This window comes from Ipomoea triloba, chromosome 12, assembly GCF_003576645.1.
Source record: "Ipomoea triloba cultivar NCNSP0323 chromosome 12, ASM357664v1".
NCBI lineage: Eukaryota > Viridiplantae > Streptophyta > Magnoliopsida > Solanales > Convolvulaceae > Ipomoea > Ipomoea triloba.
In genome coordinates this window covers 9407682-9426289 of record NC_044927.1, presented here as the reverse complement: position 1 = coordinate 9426289, position 18608 = coordinate 9407682, and the positions used below count along the sequence as shown (strand labels likewise).

The following is an 18608-nucleotide window of genomic DNA, read 5'->3' as shown; positions in this document are numbered from 1 at the left end:
ATAACTATACAAGTTTCAATATGCTGCTGGTTATTGATGTAAGGTTAGATGTCACTTTCCCCATCACATACAAGATTCTCAACACTCCATAGTTCCTAAACATGCCTTCTAGAAATAAAAGATGCTTTTTTTTTTAATTATCTAAAAAATCAAAGTTGAATTTAACACTAATTATACCATAGACCAAAGTCTACCTTGTATTTTGGACCCTAATTCAAAAATAATCTTCAAAATCTCTACCTGCAATTGACATATTCTGCACTTGTAATTAACCGCACACATAACATGATAACTACGCATCACATGGATGGTAATTACAACTGCAAACATATAGCATGCTAACTAACATCTTATGTATCAACAGTTAACATATTATGTACCTTCAATTAACAATTTATGTGTTGCAATTATCATGTCATGTATCTGTAATTGACATATTATGTGCCTTTAATTTGTTTACAGGTATAGAAATTGTATAGAAATTGTTAACTACAGATACAAAATATTTTAACTGCAACACATAATTTTTGTACCAATCCATGGTATAACAATTGTTCTACTAAAAGTCACAATTTTATACAGTTAGATTATGCTGCAAATATCCTTTTTAAGGATTTAGAAAGATAGCACAGCAATGGCATCTTTATTCATCATAGTGCAATTTTCTCTGCCAGTAATAATCTCATAAGAATAACTATTATGCTCTGTCAAAATCGACACTCAACTAAAATGTTCTGCCAAAACCGAGGCTCAATGCTCACTGTTCAAGTTGAATATCAAATGCTTCAAGCAAGGAATGCGAAATGCTCCACATCATGTTTTCACTTTTTTGTACTGCTTTATCTCCTTAATTACACCATCAGCAAGGCTGTCGACATCATTGTTCTTCCCAAAGAACTTAACGAACTCCATCTTAGGATCCATAAGATACCTGCACATAATTCAAAAGTATTTTGAACTTAATGGCACAAAGAAGATTTCTAATTTAGAGCAAAAAGCCACAAGTTTAAAAGAATGCAAGCTGTGAGCAGGGGGGAGAGATGCTTTTAACGACAGTATAATGTCTGAAGTTTAAGTGGTACATACATTACTATTGAGTGATCAACAAGATAGTCTGAGCCTTCCTCTTCGGTTTTCATGTAGTAAACTCGATAAGCACGTGCAGCTTTTTTTATCTCTTCGGGGTTACCAGTAAGCCCGATCAAATTTGGATGGAACTCTAGAAGAGGATGTTTACCAATTTCAATAGAGGATCTACAACAATTTCAATAAAATGCGTAAAAAATACTTAACACAATCCCATTCGAGAAAGCACCTTTAACGTATTCACGAACTTGCTCAACTGTATCTCTCTCTGGATCAACTGAGATAAAAACTGGAACTACCTCAAGTCCTGACTTTGATTCTGCAGAATATTAAAAAAGTAGATATTGGAACAGAACTCATGGGTACATATTGTGATTCCATAGGTATCAATAACTAAAATAACAGCAGATTTAATCTCCGAACATTTTAAAGTTGGTAATTTAATATCAAAATTTAAAATGCTGATGCAATTCTATTTAAATTTTCAACTTGGTCTAGACAATATCTAAGCCAATTTGAATTGGCTTACAATTTCATAAAAGAATCAATTGAATTCATTTATTATAAAAATAAAAAATTTTAAAAAAAATAAAAATAACACTATTTGTTTCCATCCTTAAATACTACTCCCTACATCCCCTTTTATGTATTTGGTTCAGTTAAACCCAAATTTAAAAATAATAAGAAAATTCTAGAGAAAAATATGCAAAGAAGAAAAAGTTGGTTTGACTAATGAATAGTGAACATGACATGTAAAATGAAACAGAGGGAATACTTCCATCACAAATTGATTAGTTTAAGTTTTTAGTAATTTTAATATAACTTGCATGCAATATATCCTAAAAAAGGAATAAATTCGAGTCAGGTACTCGGGTATAATCATTCATTCATTTATTTAGATTGGATCAAAAAAGTTCTGGAATTAAACCAATGTTTTTTAACAAATAAGCCTTTACTTACAATAGTAATGACAAACATTCAATTTCCATCACAGTGCCAAAATAACCACGCCGTGAAAGATAAATAAATAAATTATTGTTAAAACATCACATAGGTAGATTCTTGCAGCTTACTTATTTTATCAATAGCTTCAGCAAGCTTTTGAAGTTCATCTGGGCATATATCTGGACAGTGAGTGAATCCAAAATATAGCATGATCCATTTTCCCAAAAAGTCCTTTTCAGTAACAGGTTTTCCATTATGGTCAATGAGGTTAAATGGGCCACCAATAGCTGCTTTTCCAACAGATGGTCCTTGTTTCACAGCATTAGATGCACTGTTGATTCCTGCAACAAAAGTATAAGTGTTGTGTGTAATTCACAAATACATGGTGAAGATAAGAATATATATACTGTGTAACCTATGATCAAACAATCTGAAAACATGCCACAACGCATGAAATAGATGTACCAGAACCAAAATGAGTAAAAGGATAAAAATAAGTAAATGCACACACATATATTAAAAATGAAAATCACAAAATGATCTTCCTCATAGGCTGGAATAGGCTGGAAATCATTATATTTTCATTAGGTGAAAATAAGCTAGTATAGCCAGGCAAGAAATTTGTCAACCCATAGTGAATTGCATACACAGATTGGGAAGACAAGAAAGCAGTAAAAAAAATTCCATTATCAAATACTTTCCAATGTGTCAAACCTTGAACTTCTTTGTCAAAACATAATATGGTGTACTAAGAAAAATAAAATAAAGCCAATGGTTGGTGGGTTTCAGTTTTACACTTAATGGCTAAGTGCTTGTCTGGCTTAACTTTAGCTTCTTTAAAATAAAAATAAAACAAGGTTTTTTCTCTTATCTAGCCTTAAAAAGGCTTTTATGTTTTTAGGGTCTGGCGCAGCTAATTCATTTGGAGTAGTTAAACTACAACATAAGTTGAGCCAAACAAGCAAAAAATCCTTTTCCATCCATTAGGCCCAGGTAAGAATCCTACTTCACATTATCTGCCATCCTGCATCAAATGCCAATGCTCAGTTTAGGAACGTTGGCATAGCATGTTATATCACAGATCTGTGGACATAAATTTGATGATTTCTTCTACATTGGTTTTTGCAAAACTTGGACAGAACTTTTTTCTTCAATGCTTATTCCTAAACTAAAATATACTCCATTTGGTGTGTCCGCAGATCCCAAATAAACAATCAAAAACCTTCAGCCATTTTCACCATGCATCCAACACAAAGAATCATACACAAGTAAATATGGCCAATACTACAGTGGAAAACCCTGCAGACCACACATTTAGAACCATCAAATAGCACAACTCACCATAGTAATCTACCTTCAATATGCCGCTTCTTTTCCCTGTCATAGTAGTAAACCAATCCCGCTCCAGTGCCCAGAAGCAGCAGGAAGCTCATCCATGAAACAGGCTGCATTTTCAATTAATCATCATTAATTCCAACTCTCCAAATCAAAAAGAAAATGAGAATTTGGACTTCTTTAGTTCTCAAAAATCTTATCTATGAAGAAATGATTTTAATTAACTAACAAAATTAAAAATATGATTTATTAAAAACCCTCACACAATGCTCATTCAACTAATGTAAAGACTTGATTCATTCCTGTATGCACAATTCAAGCCTAAAAGAATAAAACAAAACAAAAAGTTTAGAAATGCCCCTTATCTAAATTCTTAAGAAAGACTGGATTTTCCCCCTTTTAGCTGAATTCGAGAAATAGCCCAGTTCAAGTACTCTTGAACAAATAATATGCAGAGCTATACATATTTAATACAGGGGGAGAGAGAGAGAAATTACGCTGCCTCGAACAGGCTTTCCTTGCTCAGAAGTCTTCTGCGACCCATCAGAACTTTCGCTTTTCCCCGAACTACCCTCAGAGGATCCACTATTTGATTGATTAGATGAAGGAGCCGTAGTACATAGCATCCTAATCCTGCTAGAATAGCAACTAAAGCCCGCCTCTGATTGACCCAAACCAACATCCTGGAAATATTAATCAAAACAAAAATAATAATAATAATAAATCAGTTATTAGAAGCATTTGATTTGAAGCTATGAAAATGAAGATTTATAGAAAGAAAGATAACCAAATGCGAAAAAGGGAGGAGGGTTTGGACGTGGCGGGGAGCATCAGAAACGCCGTGAAAGAGGCGAGATGAGTTGCTGGTGGAACGCCATGTGTTGAAGGAATTTGAAGAAGAATAAGAAGAAACAAAGAAGCGACAAAGATTGCGAAGTTGAGAGCTGTTTCTTGAAATTGCAGTAGTCGTCATTGGCGATTGTTAATGGATTTTCTTTTGTTGTGAGTATTTCTGCTGTAGAAGTCCCTTAAAGGTCTATAAACCCTACCAACTTGAGTCCGAGACTCGGTTGAATCTTCTAAACCCAGGGGCGGATCCAGAGGGGCCCACCCCAACCTATATCAATATTTAAGAGGAGTGTCATTTACTTAAATCTTCAATGCATAAGTATGGTATAATATTGTTGCCCTGAAATTCTTTTTTCATTGAATTTTTAATGAAACAACCTGTGCAACATAATGAACATATAAATAGAGTTTTCCTCAGCTAGGTTTTCCCTACAGATTCTTCTAGCAAGGTTTAACAAAACATGGAGGTATAGTAAGATAATAGCCAAGAAGAAAGTGTTGTAAATATAGATTTGACGACCATTATCTTATTTTCTCGAATCATGGATTGTATTATATTTTTTCAATGTTGTATGATCTAGTGAGAATACAGTTCTGAAGTTCTGTGTTCAACTTGATATTCTTCTCCATTTTCTCTCTGCATGGTTATAGTGTACGATTACATAAAGATTCATATGAGAATACACCTTAAGTCATAACACAAATGTGTGTATTAATTTTTCTCAACAAAATTGTTCACGGCAAACATAACTGGCCACTTGTGAGAATTTGTATTCTCACTCAACACATTATATTATTATACAAATCACAACATAATATAGCCACCATCTAAACAGAAGTGAGACTACAGTGTCCAGTAAGCTATAGAAATTACACTGGGGAGTTTTCATTATTATGCTAATTGCATTTCTTAAATGCTAACTTTACATCACAGCATCAATCGATCAATCATCGGTCCCATTGTGGAACTACTGGTTCTTGAATGACTGCAAACATTTTTAATAAAAAATAAAAATAAATAAATATAACAATGAATGGCTCAATATTTCGTGCAGCAAATATGAATCATTGAACTGTAATTTGCAGAAACCAACCTCAAAATTTTTTGAAGCATCTTTTATTTGCTCAGCAATTTCTCTCTTCTTTTGCTCAGCTACAAAACCAAAACCAAAATAGTGGTAAAAATTGAGAATAGCAAACTTGGCCTCTAGGCTAAAATTCAATAATGAGCAAGTCACATACCTAATTTAGAAACCTCATCCAGTGTTCTAGATGTCCTTACTGCAAACCTCTGGAAAGAATGACTAAAACAAAAGAAAAAAAAAACAATTACATATTTATATATAGGGTAAAATGTTAAGCAGTTCTTAGCTTATAGGTATTATGAGAGCAAAAAACTAACCCATTTGACAAACATACAGATTTTATTAAACAGCCTATAAGACACTGAGCTAATATATACGTAGTAGTTATTTATCATCCTGACTCGTTGCAATGACATACACCACTACATGGCTGTATTAATTTCTGAAATCTCACGAAGCAAATGCAAAGTTTGCAATTTAGCTTACTATAAATTCAATACTTCACTGGGCTGGAACTTGTTAGTAGAAATCACTAGTATACAGAGCTCAATCTACAAACATGCCAAGGTGCTCATACAAATCAAGTACAATAGTGGATAGTACTCTTTTTTTTTAAATAGTGGATAGTACTTCGGTAGAGATTTATACCACTTCAGGTTCCTTTACTATAGTGACTTTTGTATCTAAGGCACTTCCCTATTGAAAATCAACCAATTTGAGTCCTCTCATAATGTTTTTGGTTAATTTCAAAAACAAACTTTTGGCCATCATTTAGGCATGCATTCTTCCTAATTAAAACGAATAGAAAAGAGGTGACCACCATCCTTGGCCACAGCAAGATCATTTAGCCATGGCCAATAGCTTCCTCCTAAAGGCTATGGCTAAAAGATCCAACAGCCATGATGATAAGGCACCAAAAGTTGGATAGTTTATTCACGAAGAAAGAAAGGAAATCAGGGCACAAATGGAAAGGGAAATCAGCCAGTCAATCACGCACCAGAATTGCAGGACACAAATGAAGCGTAAGTCATGGGATGGATGCAGAAATCAGGTGAAGACAGATTGCTTAATCGGTATTGTTTACTTAATTTCTACACGGTATTAGAGTACAAATAAGGAGCCTCCCCTATTGCGGAGGGCATCAAATAATTCTGAGGAAATAGTAGATATTGTAGCTGAGCAAGGAATTATCCCTGCTCGAGGGTACTCTTTGTATCCTTGTTGGTTTCATTCACTGTAATCCGGTCATCTGTGTTTGTTTCTTCTTTATCAGCTCTTTACTCCAACAGATGACCATAAGGTGGGAATAAAAATTAAAATTAAAAGCTTTTGACCAACCATGTGCAGGGCCACCAATGGTGACCACCTTTCTTTATTTTTAGTTTTTATACAAATTGGGAAGGAGGTCATCTATTAGACCCTCACTATTTCGTCACATACTGTACACGTGCCATTTTCCATCCAAACATGATGGAAAGCCTAATGAGGACAAAAATTGGTGTATTTTCAATAGTCAAGTACAAAAAACCATTATAAACTATAAAGTGGAAAAAATTCTACTTCAAAGAGGCATGATGTATATATATGGTATAATAACCTCAACTACCCTTTCCCCCCAAAATAAAAGAGGAATGAATAAGAATAAAAGTAAAATAGTTTCAAAGAGATAAATATCAAGATGGCCAACAAGCAAATTGCAGAGTATCAGAGATTCAGAGATTTCATCTTTTTACCATAATGTTTATAAACTATTCTCAAACCTATAGAAGACGTGCTAACCTCAATATAAGATTCAACAAAGAAGATACAACAAAAAAGCATTATCCGGTTCTAATCATTCCCATAGTGGTAGAGGACCTATGATAAATAAAATTCAACTCAAGATTTCTTAAGTTTTTAGCACCATAGCTTCAGATGAAAAACAAAGCAGCCTCAGACTGTTAGAATTAGAGGATAGAAATTGCAATCATCTCTACAATCATTACAAGCCTACATAGTCATATCTAGCATGCATTAGATGATGCCGAAATAAATCACCTAAAACTCCAAAACTCCACTATGCTTTTCATTTCCACCAATGCTCAAGGCTATTTACAGTTTCACTTCCAACCTATCAACCATTTGCATAAGAATTGATGTTTGATCCAATAGGTAAACCAACATACAGATTCCAAAATTCAAAAAAAAATCTTGCAGGGATGAGTTATACCATAAAAACTACTGCCATTTCAGCAGCCACACTACAAGCCAACAAACCATCATCCCAAAGCACAACTGCACAATAAGATCTAGAAAAACATCTCTCAAAATCAGCTGAATTTCACTCCCTACAATTTGTTAGTCCATCCTGACCAATCCACGCAAATTTCTATATTCCAGAACCACAATACAATTAAATAATTCATAATGCTATCAACAAAAATCCCACTACAAAAAAAAATTTAAATATTAAGAAAAGAAGTAAACAAGCTGTACAAATGTTAGCGCACCAAAAGGTTAACATAAATTTGAGATTATTTAACAACGAATAATGCATAAATTCGTCAATTTTTTTTATTAAAAAAATACATTTTATACGGAACAAAAGTATTACCTGTTGGCGAGTCGATCAACCACGAATTCATTGATAACATAGTTAAGAACTCTCTGTAAGAAAAACTTTCCTCCAGACATGATAAACTAAAGATAAAGAAAAAAAAACAGATGGAAAAACGTAGCTAGAGATCGAAAAAGTTGGCAGAACGAAGAACAAATAATAATAAGAAACTAAAAAGAGGTATTCAGTTGTTTAAATAAGAAACTTGTAGAGATATTAGGGTTCTGGAAACTTCATACTTCGAATTAGATTCAACGATTCTTATACGGTGGAAGAAGCTGGGACCTGGCCGCCTAGGAATGCCTAAAAAAATTATTTTATTTGGGAGAAGAAGAAGAAATTATTTTATTTTATGTTTTACTCTGCATGCAACCACTGGAAATGAACTAAACACACAAAAATAATTATTTTAGAATGTATCCAAACACTGAAAATGAAACAATTTTTCGAAAAATAACTCGTTTTCAGAAAATATTTTTCAGAAGTCATTTTCCTACTTTACAAACACACCCTTAGTACGAAATAAAGTGAGAATTCAAAAATTCCTACTTAATTTCATTTTTTGTTATAAATTTATAAATAACAATTCATTTTTAGTCTTTTTATTTTTAATAATCATAGAATCAAATCATGAAAAAACTGACGCCTTATTATTTTTTAAATTAAAAATAAATCTCCTAATTATCAACAACGTCGCTTAATTTAAAAAATTGATATTGAATTTTTTGAAAAAAATTATAAATTAATTAAATGTTTTGATGGCGGTTTTATTAAACCAACGTGATATGTCTAACGTTATATACTACTTTTAGTAGTAATTCTAAAATTAATAAATTTGTAAGAAAAAAATTGTAAAAGAATAGAAAAAGAAAACAATAAAAAGAAATTAGTTCCTTTTATGTAAAACACTTTATTCTAATAATAATAATAATAATAATAATAAGCAAAAATGCTCATTATTAATATTATTATTAAAAAGTTGAAAACTACAGTATTTTATAATAAGTCAAGTCAAGAATAATAATAAGAAGTTAAAGAATACTCGTTATCAAAATTGTATATTAAGGGAAAAATTAAAAAGAAAATATGGTAAATTTGAAAATATCTTATCATTATACAATATGCAAAATATAAAATTTATTAAGACACATAATTACACCCAACATCTTTTGTATTACATTAGAAGCTTAACAATATTGAGAGTTGTCAAAGACCTTGTGGTTTAGTGTCACCCAGTTTACATTCCCACATGGAGGGGAGTGGGTTTGAGAATTGATCCGATCCTCACTATTAGAATTTCACCACTTTGATCCTCGATTTAGGATTTTACCACTTTGGTCCTCCACTCTCCAGAAAGGTTTCCAAATCTACAATAAACTTACATTTTAGGTTAACATTGCATAGTGGAGACTAAATTGAGCAATTTTGTTAGTCGAGGACCAAAGTAGTGAAATCCTAATAGTCGATAGACCATTTTAGATAAACATTGCATTGTTAGGAACTAAATTGAGCAACTTCGATAGTCGGGGACCAAAGTGATAAAATCCTAATAATCAAGAGACTAAATTTGGTATTAACTCACAATATTGACTATTATATGACTTTGTAGATATATCAAGTTTCTACCGTGGTTGTTTTCGAGGTTAAAAAGGAAGAAAAGGTTAAAAGGACGATTTTGTTCTTGAATTAGAAAGCCTAAACTGCTAAAATTGACGGAATGGCGATGGTTAAATTTTGAAATTTAAAATTGTAGAGAGAATTAACTTGAAAGATTAGAACTAACATGAAGATGCCACTAAACTTAGAGGAATCCAACTTGCAATAACTCAACAAATCCTATATCATAAACAATGGAGCAAATATGTTGAGGTAGTGTAACTGTGTAAGTGTACTACTGTTCTCATATGACCGAACTCTTGTAATTTGTAAATTGTAAACCACTATCAATATGGTGAATCTTTATCATATATAAACAATGGAGCAAATACATCATTCCTTTCACATGATTGACTAATGCCAGGGCCCACTAATTCGTTGATGCAAAATTGCAAATAATTTGAAGAAGTAGCACCGATCTTTCATGTTCATATTTCCTTGGCTACAAATATGCATAAAGAATGCGGTTCCAAGTATCAGGGAGTCCCGGCAAACACCAGTGTATGCAATCCGCATACCGCCAAGGCTCTGCTTTCTGGTCATCACTCAACACTCTGTCTTCCGAGTCTGAGTAAACTGATGAATGAGCATCCACTCTATACTCTGAGAGCTGTGTGATATTGATCAAAGTAACTGGGACTTTCATGCTTTGCACCACGCTTTCCACCACCTTCATCATCTCCTTGTCCGACCCGCTTCCCCAGTACCCTTTCTTCGTCACCGGACTCGTCTCGTTGTAACATCTCATCCTACCTTCCTTGCCCCAGTCTTCACTTCTGAAAAGTATATGGGTTTATATTTTTAGTTGAAAAAAAAAACATATTCTTCAACTGTGTTGTCTAGCACCATGTGACTAGCTAGAGGATTGTTGGAAGTAAAGGGTCCAATACCCTAGCTATTGAAATTGTGTAAGGAGGTATAAGGAAATAAAATTACGCCATTGCTACGAGTTATAACTTTTGGTATAGTGATAAATGCTTGATCCTAACAACTAGTATAAGTATTCGGGTGGGAAGGGAAATTGTTGGGTGAAGGCAAATAGGTGCCAAATCCAGCACCATGTAGCTAGATGAATTGTTGGGTAGCGGTCAATAAGGGTCAAATCCCACCATGTGGCTAGGAATTATTGGGTAGAGACTAGTTAAGGACCAAGTCCAACACCATAACTCTTGAAAATGTGTGGCAGTGTAAAGAAATAATGCTATGTCTTCGCTATGAGTTATAATTTTTGGTGTATTGGTAAGCACTTGATCTAACAAGTGGTATCAGAGTCATGGTTGGAAGGAAAATTGTTGGGAGGAGGCCGATAAGGGCCAAGTCCAACATCATGTGGCTAGGAGAATTGTTGAGTGGAGGTCGGTAAGGCCCAAGTCCAGGACCACATGGCTAGAGGATTGTCGAGGTAGAGACCAGTAAAGGGCCAAGTCCAGCACCTTAGTTCTCGAAAATATGTGGCAGTATAAGGAAATAATTAAAGTTGTGTCTTGTTTACGACCTATAGCTTTTAGCAATGATAAACACTTATCTAACAAGTGGTATCAAAGTCAGGGCAAGAATTGTTGGGTTTAGGGCCATTGTTGGGCGAAAGAAAAGGGCCACGTCCCGTACTCTGGTTCTTGAAAATGTGTGACGGTATAAATAAATAAAGTTGCGACTTCAGTACTAGCTATAATTTTTGACATAGTGATAAACGCTTAATTCTAATCACTATTGTGGCTAGGCTTTACCTCTGGTGCGCGGGGGACATTGTGGTGAAAAAAACCCGCGTTTTAGTATGATCAATAGCTGAATCTATCCAGTTTGCCCATGTTCTGAGTGCCAATCTGTAAGATAAAGGTGCATCAAAGGATTCATAGCCTTCTTCACCATCTCCAAATGAGCCCCAACTGTACTTGATTAGATTAGATTCTTAGTCAAAAACATTGCTTAGCTTAAAGAGAGATCAGAATAGTTGGCTAATTAAGGGAGGAATATAATGCTGATAGAGGCCTTACAACGACTTGATCTTCAAGCCAGTCATCCACCAAACATAAGTATTGAAAACAAGGATATCTGCTCCTACCCAGATTTCTGCACGCTTGGCTATTGAGTCAACTTTTATGATTCTCTCATCTGCATCTGCTTTTATAGGAATGTCAGTGTTGGACTCCACTAGATATGGTGCCCAGTAGAACTCAATCGTCGCGTCATATTCCTGAGAAACAATTGAAAATTAAGTGTGAGATGAAGCCATTGATAGGAAGTTCATAGTATATATATAGGGGAAAAATATACCTTAGCTTTGTAAACAGAATGAACACTGCCTCGTTTCATGGATCTCTTGCCTTTAGGAATCACAGAATCAACCAGGCAAATGAAAGACTCCCATTGGTTCCTTTGCAGTGAATCTCCTACAAACATTACCCTCTTTCCCTTGATTTTCCTCAGAGCAATCTCAGGGTCAAAACTAGACATTAAACATTATTGCAGAAAACTACAATGTTAACTACAATGAGTTGAGATTAAAGTAAATTAAAAACACATTAATTCTTGATCCCTTAGCTTTGTCACCTTGGCAAGGTGCAGTCATCTGGCTGCCATACCCAACGAAGGTAATCCGAATCCTTTCGACCATTCTTGACACATGCAAATTTTCTGTCAATATATCGACAAGTTCTGTCTGAGTATAAAGGATCGATAGAGCGATTAAACACCCATTTCCCTTGCGTAACACTGCATTCATCCGGGTCAAGCTTGAATCCATCATTTACTGCACCATTAGTATTTGCACTGCCTTCCAATTTTCTATCATCTGATAGCCAAAACTTATGTTAGCATCACTGATCTGATATACTCTAACAGCATAATACTATACGGAGTAATTTAGGTATAGAATTTCAAAAAAAAAAAAAAAACAGGATTATTAACCCAATTAAGATAGCTAAAGATACAAATTTGTAATCATAAAGTCACAAGTTCAAATCCTAGCTCTTTTGGTTTGAGCCCATTGCTTTGGGCAATACTACTTTGTGATCCTTTACCGGCTAGGATCACAAGGTGGGGTTTATTCAGTCCACATTTTCGGGTTTTCCTCGTCACAAAAAAAAAAACAATGGTTAACCTCAGTCAAGATGACTAAAGATACAAACTTGTAACCATAAAGTTAAGACTTAAATCCTAGCCATCTTGGTTTGCCCATTGCTATGGGCAATACCTCCTTGTGGTTCTTTGCCCGCTAGGATTACAAGGCCAAATTTACCTAGTCCCCACTCTCGGGTTTCTCTAGTCACAAAAAAAAAGGATTAACCCTAATCAAGATGATTAAATATACAAATTTGTAACCATAAAGTCACAAGTAACCTTCTTGGTTTGAACCCATTCCTACGGGCAATACTTCCTTGTGGTGCTTGTTCGGCTAGGATCACAAGGCGCGGGGTTTAGACCTAACTCTCGATTTCCCTCATCACTATAAAAGAAAAGAGAAAAGAAAAAAACGCCAGCACGCACCTGCTGTGGATTTCTTAGACTTGGGAGGCCTAAACTCGTTTTTGGGAGAAAGAAGACTAATTCTTTCAGTGTACAAGAGGGCAACGAAGGCAAAACTGCACACAGTGGCTGCAATTACTAGTAAAGATGACTTTCCGGCTGAAGGTTTCTTTGCGACAGCCATGGCTATAGAAAGGTGTAGCTAGGTAGTGCAAGTGCAACAGGATAATGAGAACACAACAATTATTAATGATGTTGGTCGATACTTAAGTTCTTGAGTAGGAGTGAAACAAAAGAATACTTATTCTGTTGGGACATTGTATTCTTGTTTTGGTGGAGGTTAGTGAGCAAGCTGCAACTGGCAAGAATGATGTTCCTTAATTATCTGCTGATATATTATGTTATTCATAATAGTTTAGTAATAGTCTAGTCTGACCACCCTCCTTAATTGATGTAATACTCACCCACTTTCAAATTTTGTGACTAAAAGTAGTCATTAACGATAAATGGTTCCATAAAAAAAAAAAACGATAAATGGTAAAATGAAAACTTCTCAAAGAATTAAACAGTGGGGTATTTTGGTTACATCATCAACCATCATTTTAAATCTTATCTAAATACTAGTTTTATACGCGCATTGCGCGAATGCGTTAATGCCCAATGTTTATATTTAAATAAATATTTAAAAATATATCAATGCAAGATTATATAGAAGAATTTTATACATGGTAATTGAATGTCGAATTTTTTTTATATAAATATCTAACTCAAAGTATATTAATCCAAGATAATATAGAAAATTCATTATAATTATTACTAAAATAAATGTTTGCAACCTTGTAAAATTGATAGTCTAAATATTTGGTCTAAAATGATAGTCTAAATAAATACTACTTTTAATTTGAATTTTTCTAAGTGTTCTTAATTCTCTTTTGAGTAATATTGTCATTGTCTTCATATTTACTATTTGTTCTCTTCCTTTTTGTTGGTAGTGTGTTATGTGCAATTCGGTTATTGTTGGTAGCATAGATGACAACGTCATGCAATGAGATTATGATATAGGAGCTATGGACTTTCCTTTAGGTGTTCTGCTTGGGGTTCATTTGATTCAACCATTATATTGTTGAATGAATTATTGTAGATAAAGAAATCCTAGTTTAAGAAAAAAGATTAAATAAATTAATAAAAATTTGAAAATTTAAAATATTACGTATTCCAAAGATATTAAAAGGTAGTTTCTCGCTTCAATTTATGATATTAAACAGATGGTTATTTAAGTACTTTCATTGTCAACAAATCCCCCCAAGTAGTTAATATGATTGGTTTCAAACTATTCTTTTTTATTTTTTTTCATGGTATTAAAGAAATACATATGTATCATTTTTTGGTGTAACTACTAATTTATTTAATTCAATAAGAGTAAAATAGAGTGATTCCGCTTCAATTTGTTGGGTTATTTGAGTACTCTCTTTGTCAACCAATCCCCAAGTAGTTAATATAATTAGCTTTAAATTATTTAAAATTTTTTTTTTCATAGTATTAATAAAATACTTGGTAAATAAATATATAACATTATTTTGTACTATAACTTTGATATTTAATTACAAGATATTGTAAAAATAAGATAATGGACAATGTAATGAATATCTTTATTACCGAAATAGTCCATCGACTATTGCGAAATTACCAATTTAGTCCTTGACAATTTTTCGTACCCAATTAAGTCCCTCGACTTTGAAAATTTTAACCAATTTGGTCCTCCGTTTATTTTGCCGTTAAACATCAATTAAAATCGGGACCAAATTGGTAATTTGCTATAGTCAAGGGACCAAATTGGTAAGTTTACTATAGTCAATGGACCATTTCAGTGAAAAATTAATTACCAATTTGGTCCATTGACTATAGAAAAATTACCAATTTGGTCCCTTGACTATAGCAAAATTATCAATTTGGTCCCGATTTAACGGATGTTTAACGACAAAATAAACGGAGGACCAAATTGGTTAAAATTTTCAAAGTCGAGGGACTTAATTGGGCACAAAAAATTGTTGAGGACCAAATTGGTAATTAAACAATAGTCGATGGACCATTTCGGTAATAAACTCATTGATAAATTTAAATGTAAAGAATCTTTGCATGAGAGAAAATAAAGACAATATAACTAATGAAATTATTTCTCTTATTTAATTTAATTTTTTGATAATGAATAATTTTTTCAAATAAAGGTATTGTAGACACATAATTCTAAATTAAAGAAATACATATGTATCATTTTTTGTTGTATCTACTAATTTATTTAATTTAATAAGAGTAAAATAGAGTGAGAAACTTAATTATGTCAAATTTGATTGAGATGAGGTTCGAACCTAAGACCTTTCTTATAGAAATTAATGGGTAAGTTAAAAGTTAACGGAATATTAACGGAGAAGAGAATATTTAACGGAAAACTTAACGGATAATCATAAAAGTAAGGTTAAATTAGGTAATCTCTATTAATAATATTAATCTGAATTATCTTAACCATCTATTTGATTAAATAATTCATTTGAACCATCCATTTGATTAAATAATTTGACCGCCATTTTTTCTACCCATTTTAGGTCTAACTGTCTTTGGCTCTTATTAGTATAGTAGATTACGAAGTATTAATATACATCTCATATTGAGAAAAATAGCATAAAATACTATTTTAGTGGCTATTTTGTGGTAAAAATATATGTGGGGTTCACTTACGATTTGGGTCGGGTCAAAGTGGATTCAGGTCCTTCGTAGTTAAACGAAGAGATTAATATATTGTACGCACAAAACGGATAATGGGTGAATGAGAAATTGGTTCTCAAAGTTGACCCATTTGAGTTGGAAAAAGGAAGGGAAAAACTTTAAAGTAAGCTTTTATCCCACATTAATTTGAGAAGTGGGTTTGTACCATTATTTATACAAGAGCATTTTTAAAGCTTATTAAATTGTATTGCATAGAGGCTCTCTCGTGCGCGAGGTGCAAATCATATCTCAACACGAGCCTGAAAAGGCTTGATTTGTCTGCGGGCACGAGTCCATATTTTCATAACATTTTTCCAACACAGAGTTTTGGCCTTCTGGTACCACGGCTCGTGTAATGATTCGGCCTTCTGGCAGGAACTCGTGCTTCATGGTTCGGCCCGACTTATCATCTTGTGGCCTTAGCATGACTCGTGAACCAGAATGGTTAATAGTTCGGCCTTCTGGTATCACGGTACCACGGCTCGTGTAATGATTCGGCCTTCTGGCAGGAACTCGTGCTTCATGGTTTGGCCCGACTTATCATCTCGTGGCCTTAGCATGACTCGTGAACCAGAATGGTTAATAGTTCGGCCTTCTGGTACCACGGTACCACGGCTCGTGTAATGATTCGGCCTTCTGGAAGGAACTCGTTCTTCATGGTTCGGCCCGACTTATCATCTTGTGCCTTAGCATGACTCGTGAACCAGAATGGTTAATAGTTCGGTCTTCTGGTACCACGACTCGTGTAATGATTCGGCCTTCTGACAGCACGAATCATTGGTCGAATAGTAGTCCACTCGTGTAATCTGATCAACTCGAGTTTAACTCCTCGTCGTCTCGTCTCGTCTCAGGTACGATTCAGATAGTGACTATTCAGAGTTTTGATTCATCTGTTACGGAATTAATTTTGAATTAATTCAAATTTTAATTTTCTGAATCAATTCCCAAGTAGTGGTTTGCTGTTACATGGGTTATTAGCATGTTTTTATTATCAGATTAAATGTCATGATTAAATGCAATTTAATCCTCTCCTCCACTATATAAGTTCCAGGTTGAGCAGCAGATTTTGTACAACAACACCAAGCAACACAACACAACTAAATCACTTGCTTTCATCCTCGAAACTCCACAATGAATGCTCAAATGCAAGTGAATTTGTCTTGGAGTCGATGAACAGTAATTAAGATCCGGTGGTGAATATTTTCTTAGACCAAGTGTTGAAAATTCATTTGATTTCATTAGTAAACTTCTACTTGATTCTTATATTTTCTATTCTTATTTATTTATTTATTTTGAACGTTAATTTCATATCAAACCCCACTCGTTGCTTAACACATAAGTTAAACTAGTTACTCCTCGTGGGAACGATCCTTACTCCCACTACTATGTGTTGAAGGTTTTAAATTGGGAGCCTATGATAGCTCACCAAATTTTGACGCCGTTGCTGGGGAGCTTTTCTAGTTTATCTCTGTGTTTATTTGTTTATTTATTTATTATTCTTCTTCATTTGTCAGAAAAAAAGAGTAATAATTAATTTATGTGTATTCATTACTCTGCCTAATTGCTGCAATATCTTTCATGGGTTATGCCTATAACTTGATATGCTAATCGAGAAATATTGCCGCACGATCTAGAAATTAAAAGAACTCTACGCAGCTCTTTTAGGAAACTCTCATAACCGCCTTTCCCACACCACCTTCATTACCTCGGCCACGGCTCTTAGGTTGGTCCAGACCGACTCTTCTCTTTCATTCCTTTAGCTCATCCTTTCCTCCATGGTAATTAACTGTTTCAATAGCACCGTTCAATCACTCTCAGTCTAAGATCTTTAGCTGCCTTGTCACCTCTATAACAAACTCTCGGCCAACTGACCCATCATCGTTCGACCTACGCCGTATCATCGCTCCTTCCTCCGAGCCCTTCAACCTCGGTCTCTACGTTCCTCTTTCCCTCTTCCCCCTTCAAGCCAATGGTTGAACCAATTCAGGATTTACAACAAGTTCCTAGACTAATACAAACTAAACTAATTCAAGAAATACTCCTAGTTCTTGAAGAGGTAGTTGTCCCATTACCTTCCCAAGGTGTCAGTGGTCCAACATTAAAACGGTTTACTCGGGTGAGACATTAAAAAATACCTACTTACTATGTATCGTATACACCTTGCGAAGTGCCCTAAAAACATTACCTATTAGGCCAGACATTGCTTTTGTTGTCGGGATGCTTGGGCAGTACTTGCATAATTTGGGCATGGACCAATGGGGAGCTATGAAGAGGGTTCTAAGGTACCTAAAAGGTACTAAAAACTACAAGCTTGGGTTTAGGCAAATGAACTTTGATAAGGGCATATTTGATCATATTTTTACCCCATATTTCTACCACTAAATATTAATATTATGTTCATAATTAATCAAAGTTGATGAAAAATACACAAGTGAGCATAATATTAGTGTTTGGCCTTGTTGTCTTATATTTATTGTTAATTAAGCTACATTTTATGATAAATAGGCTAAAGTGGCTTAGGAAGATGGAACAAATGCATAAAATTGAAAGTGGAAGACATATTTGCATAGTGGAGATGTGAATGCATAAGTGGCTTTGGTGGATGTGCATATAAGACAAAAAGAAGATGACAAAACAATGGATGGTGGAGACAAAAAGCATGAAATGATGGCAAGAAACATGGAGCAAATAATGGGCAAAAAGCAAAAAGGAGAGCAGAAATTCCGGAAGAAGACCATAGGCGTCTGTCTGCGTCCTGAAACATACGCCTATTGTCCATTTTCACACTGCCCGGATTTTTGGACTTTCGCCGCGGCAAGAATTAGGCTCGC

At 34.3% G+C, this 18608-nt stretch overlaps 2 protein-coding genes and 2 long non-coding RNA genes across 5 annotated transcripts; all 4 read right to left on the bottom strand.

Moving 5' to 3' along the window:
• Positions 1 to 505: 505 nt before the first annotated feature.
• Positions 506 to 4427, bottom strand: LOC115998562 (protein SCO1 homolog 1, mitochondrial). The gene is made up of 7 exons (XM_031238157.1): positions 4154 to 4427; positions 3864 to 4049; positions 3386 to 3476; positions 2160 to 2372; positions 1316 to 1405; positions 1087 to 1219; positions 506 to 931 (listed from the first exon to the last, which is right to left on the bottom strand). The coding sequence occupies exons 1-7, from the start codon at positions 4337 to 4339 to the stop codon at positions 814 to 816; spliced, it is 1017 nt and encodes a 338-aa protein (XP_031094017.1). The 5' UTR covers positions 4340 to 4427; the 3' UTR covers positions 506 to 813.
• Positions 4428 to 4902: 475 nt separating this feature from the next.
• On the bottom strand, positions 4903 to 8209 carry LOC115998176. 2 transcript variants are annotated; one of them, XR_004093848.1, is made up of 5 exons: positions 8136 to 8209; positions 7894 to 7979; positions 5458 to 5519; positions 5310 to 5368; positions 4903 to 5201 (listed from the first exon to the last, which is right to left on the bottom strand). It is a non-coding gene; the product is annotated as an uncharacterized LOC115998176 (long non-coding RNA). The 2 variants fall into 2 exon arrangements; XR_004093847.1 differs by lacking the exon at positions 8136 to 8209 and having other exon boundaries at positions 7894 to 8128.
• LOC115998178 lies at positions 5638 to 7887 on the bottom strand. The gene is made up of 2 exons (XR_004093849.1): positions 7510 to 7887; positions 5638 to 7410 (listed from the first exon to the last, which is right to left on the bottom strand). It is a non-coding gene; the product is annotated as an uncharacterized LOC115998178 (long non-coding RNA).
• Positions 8210 to 9697: 1488 nt separating the features above from the next.
• On the bottom strand, positions 9698 to 13201 carry LOC115999324 (protein trichome birefringence-like 3). Its single transcript, XM_031239181.1, has 6 exons — positions 13039 to 13201; positions 12103 to 12343; positions 11827 to 11998; positions 11547 to 11746; positions 11280 to 11438; positions 9698 to 10328 (listed from the first exon to the last, which is right to left on the bottom strand). The coding sequence occupies exons 1-6, from the start codon at positions 13199 to 13201 to the stop codon at positions 9995 to 9997; spliced, it is 1269 nt and encodes a 422-aa protein (XP_031095041.1). The 3' UTR covers positions 9698 to 9994.
• Between the last annotated feature and the right edge of the window lie 5407 nt (positions 13202 to 18608).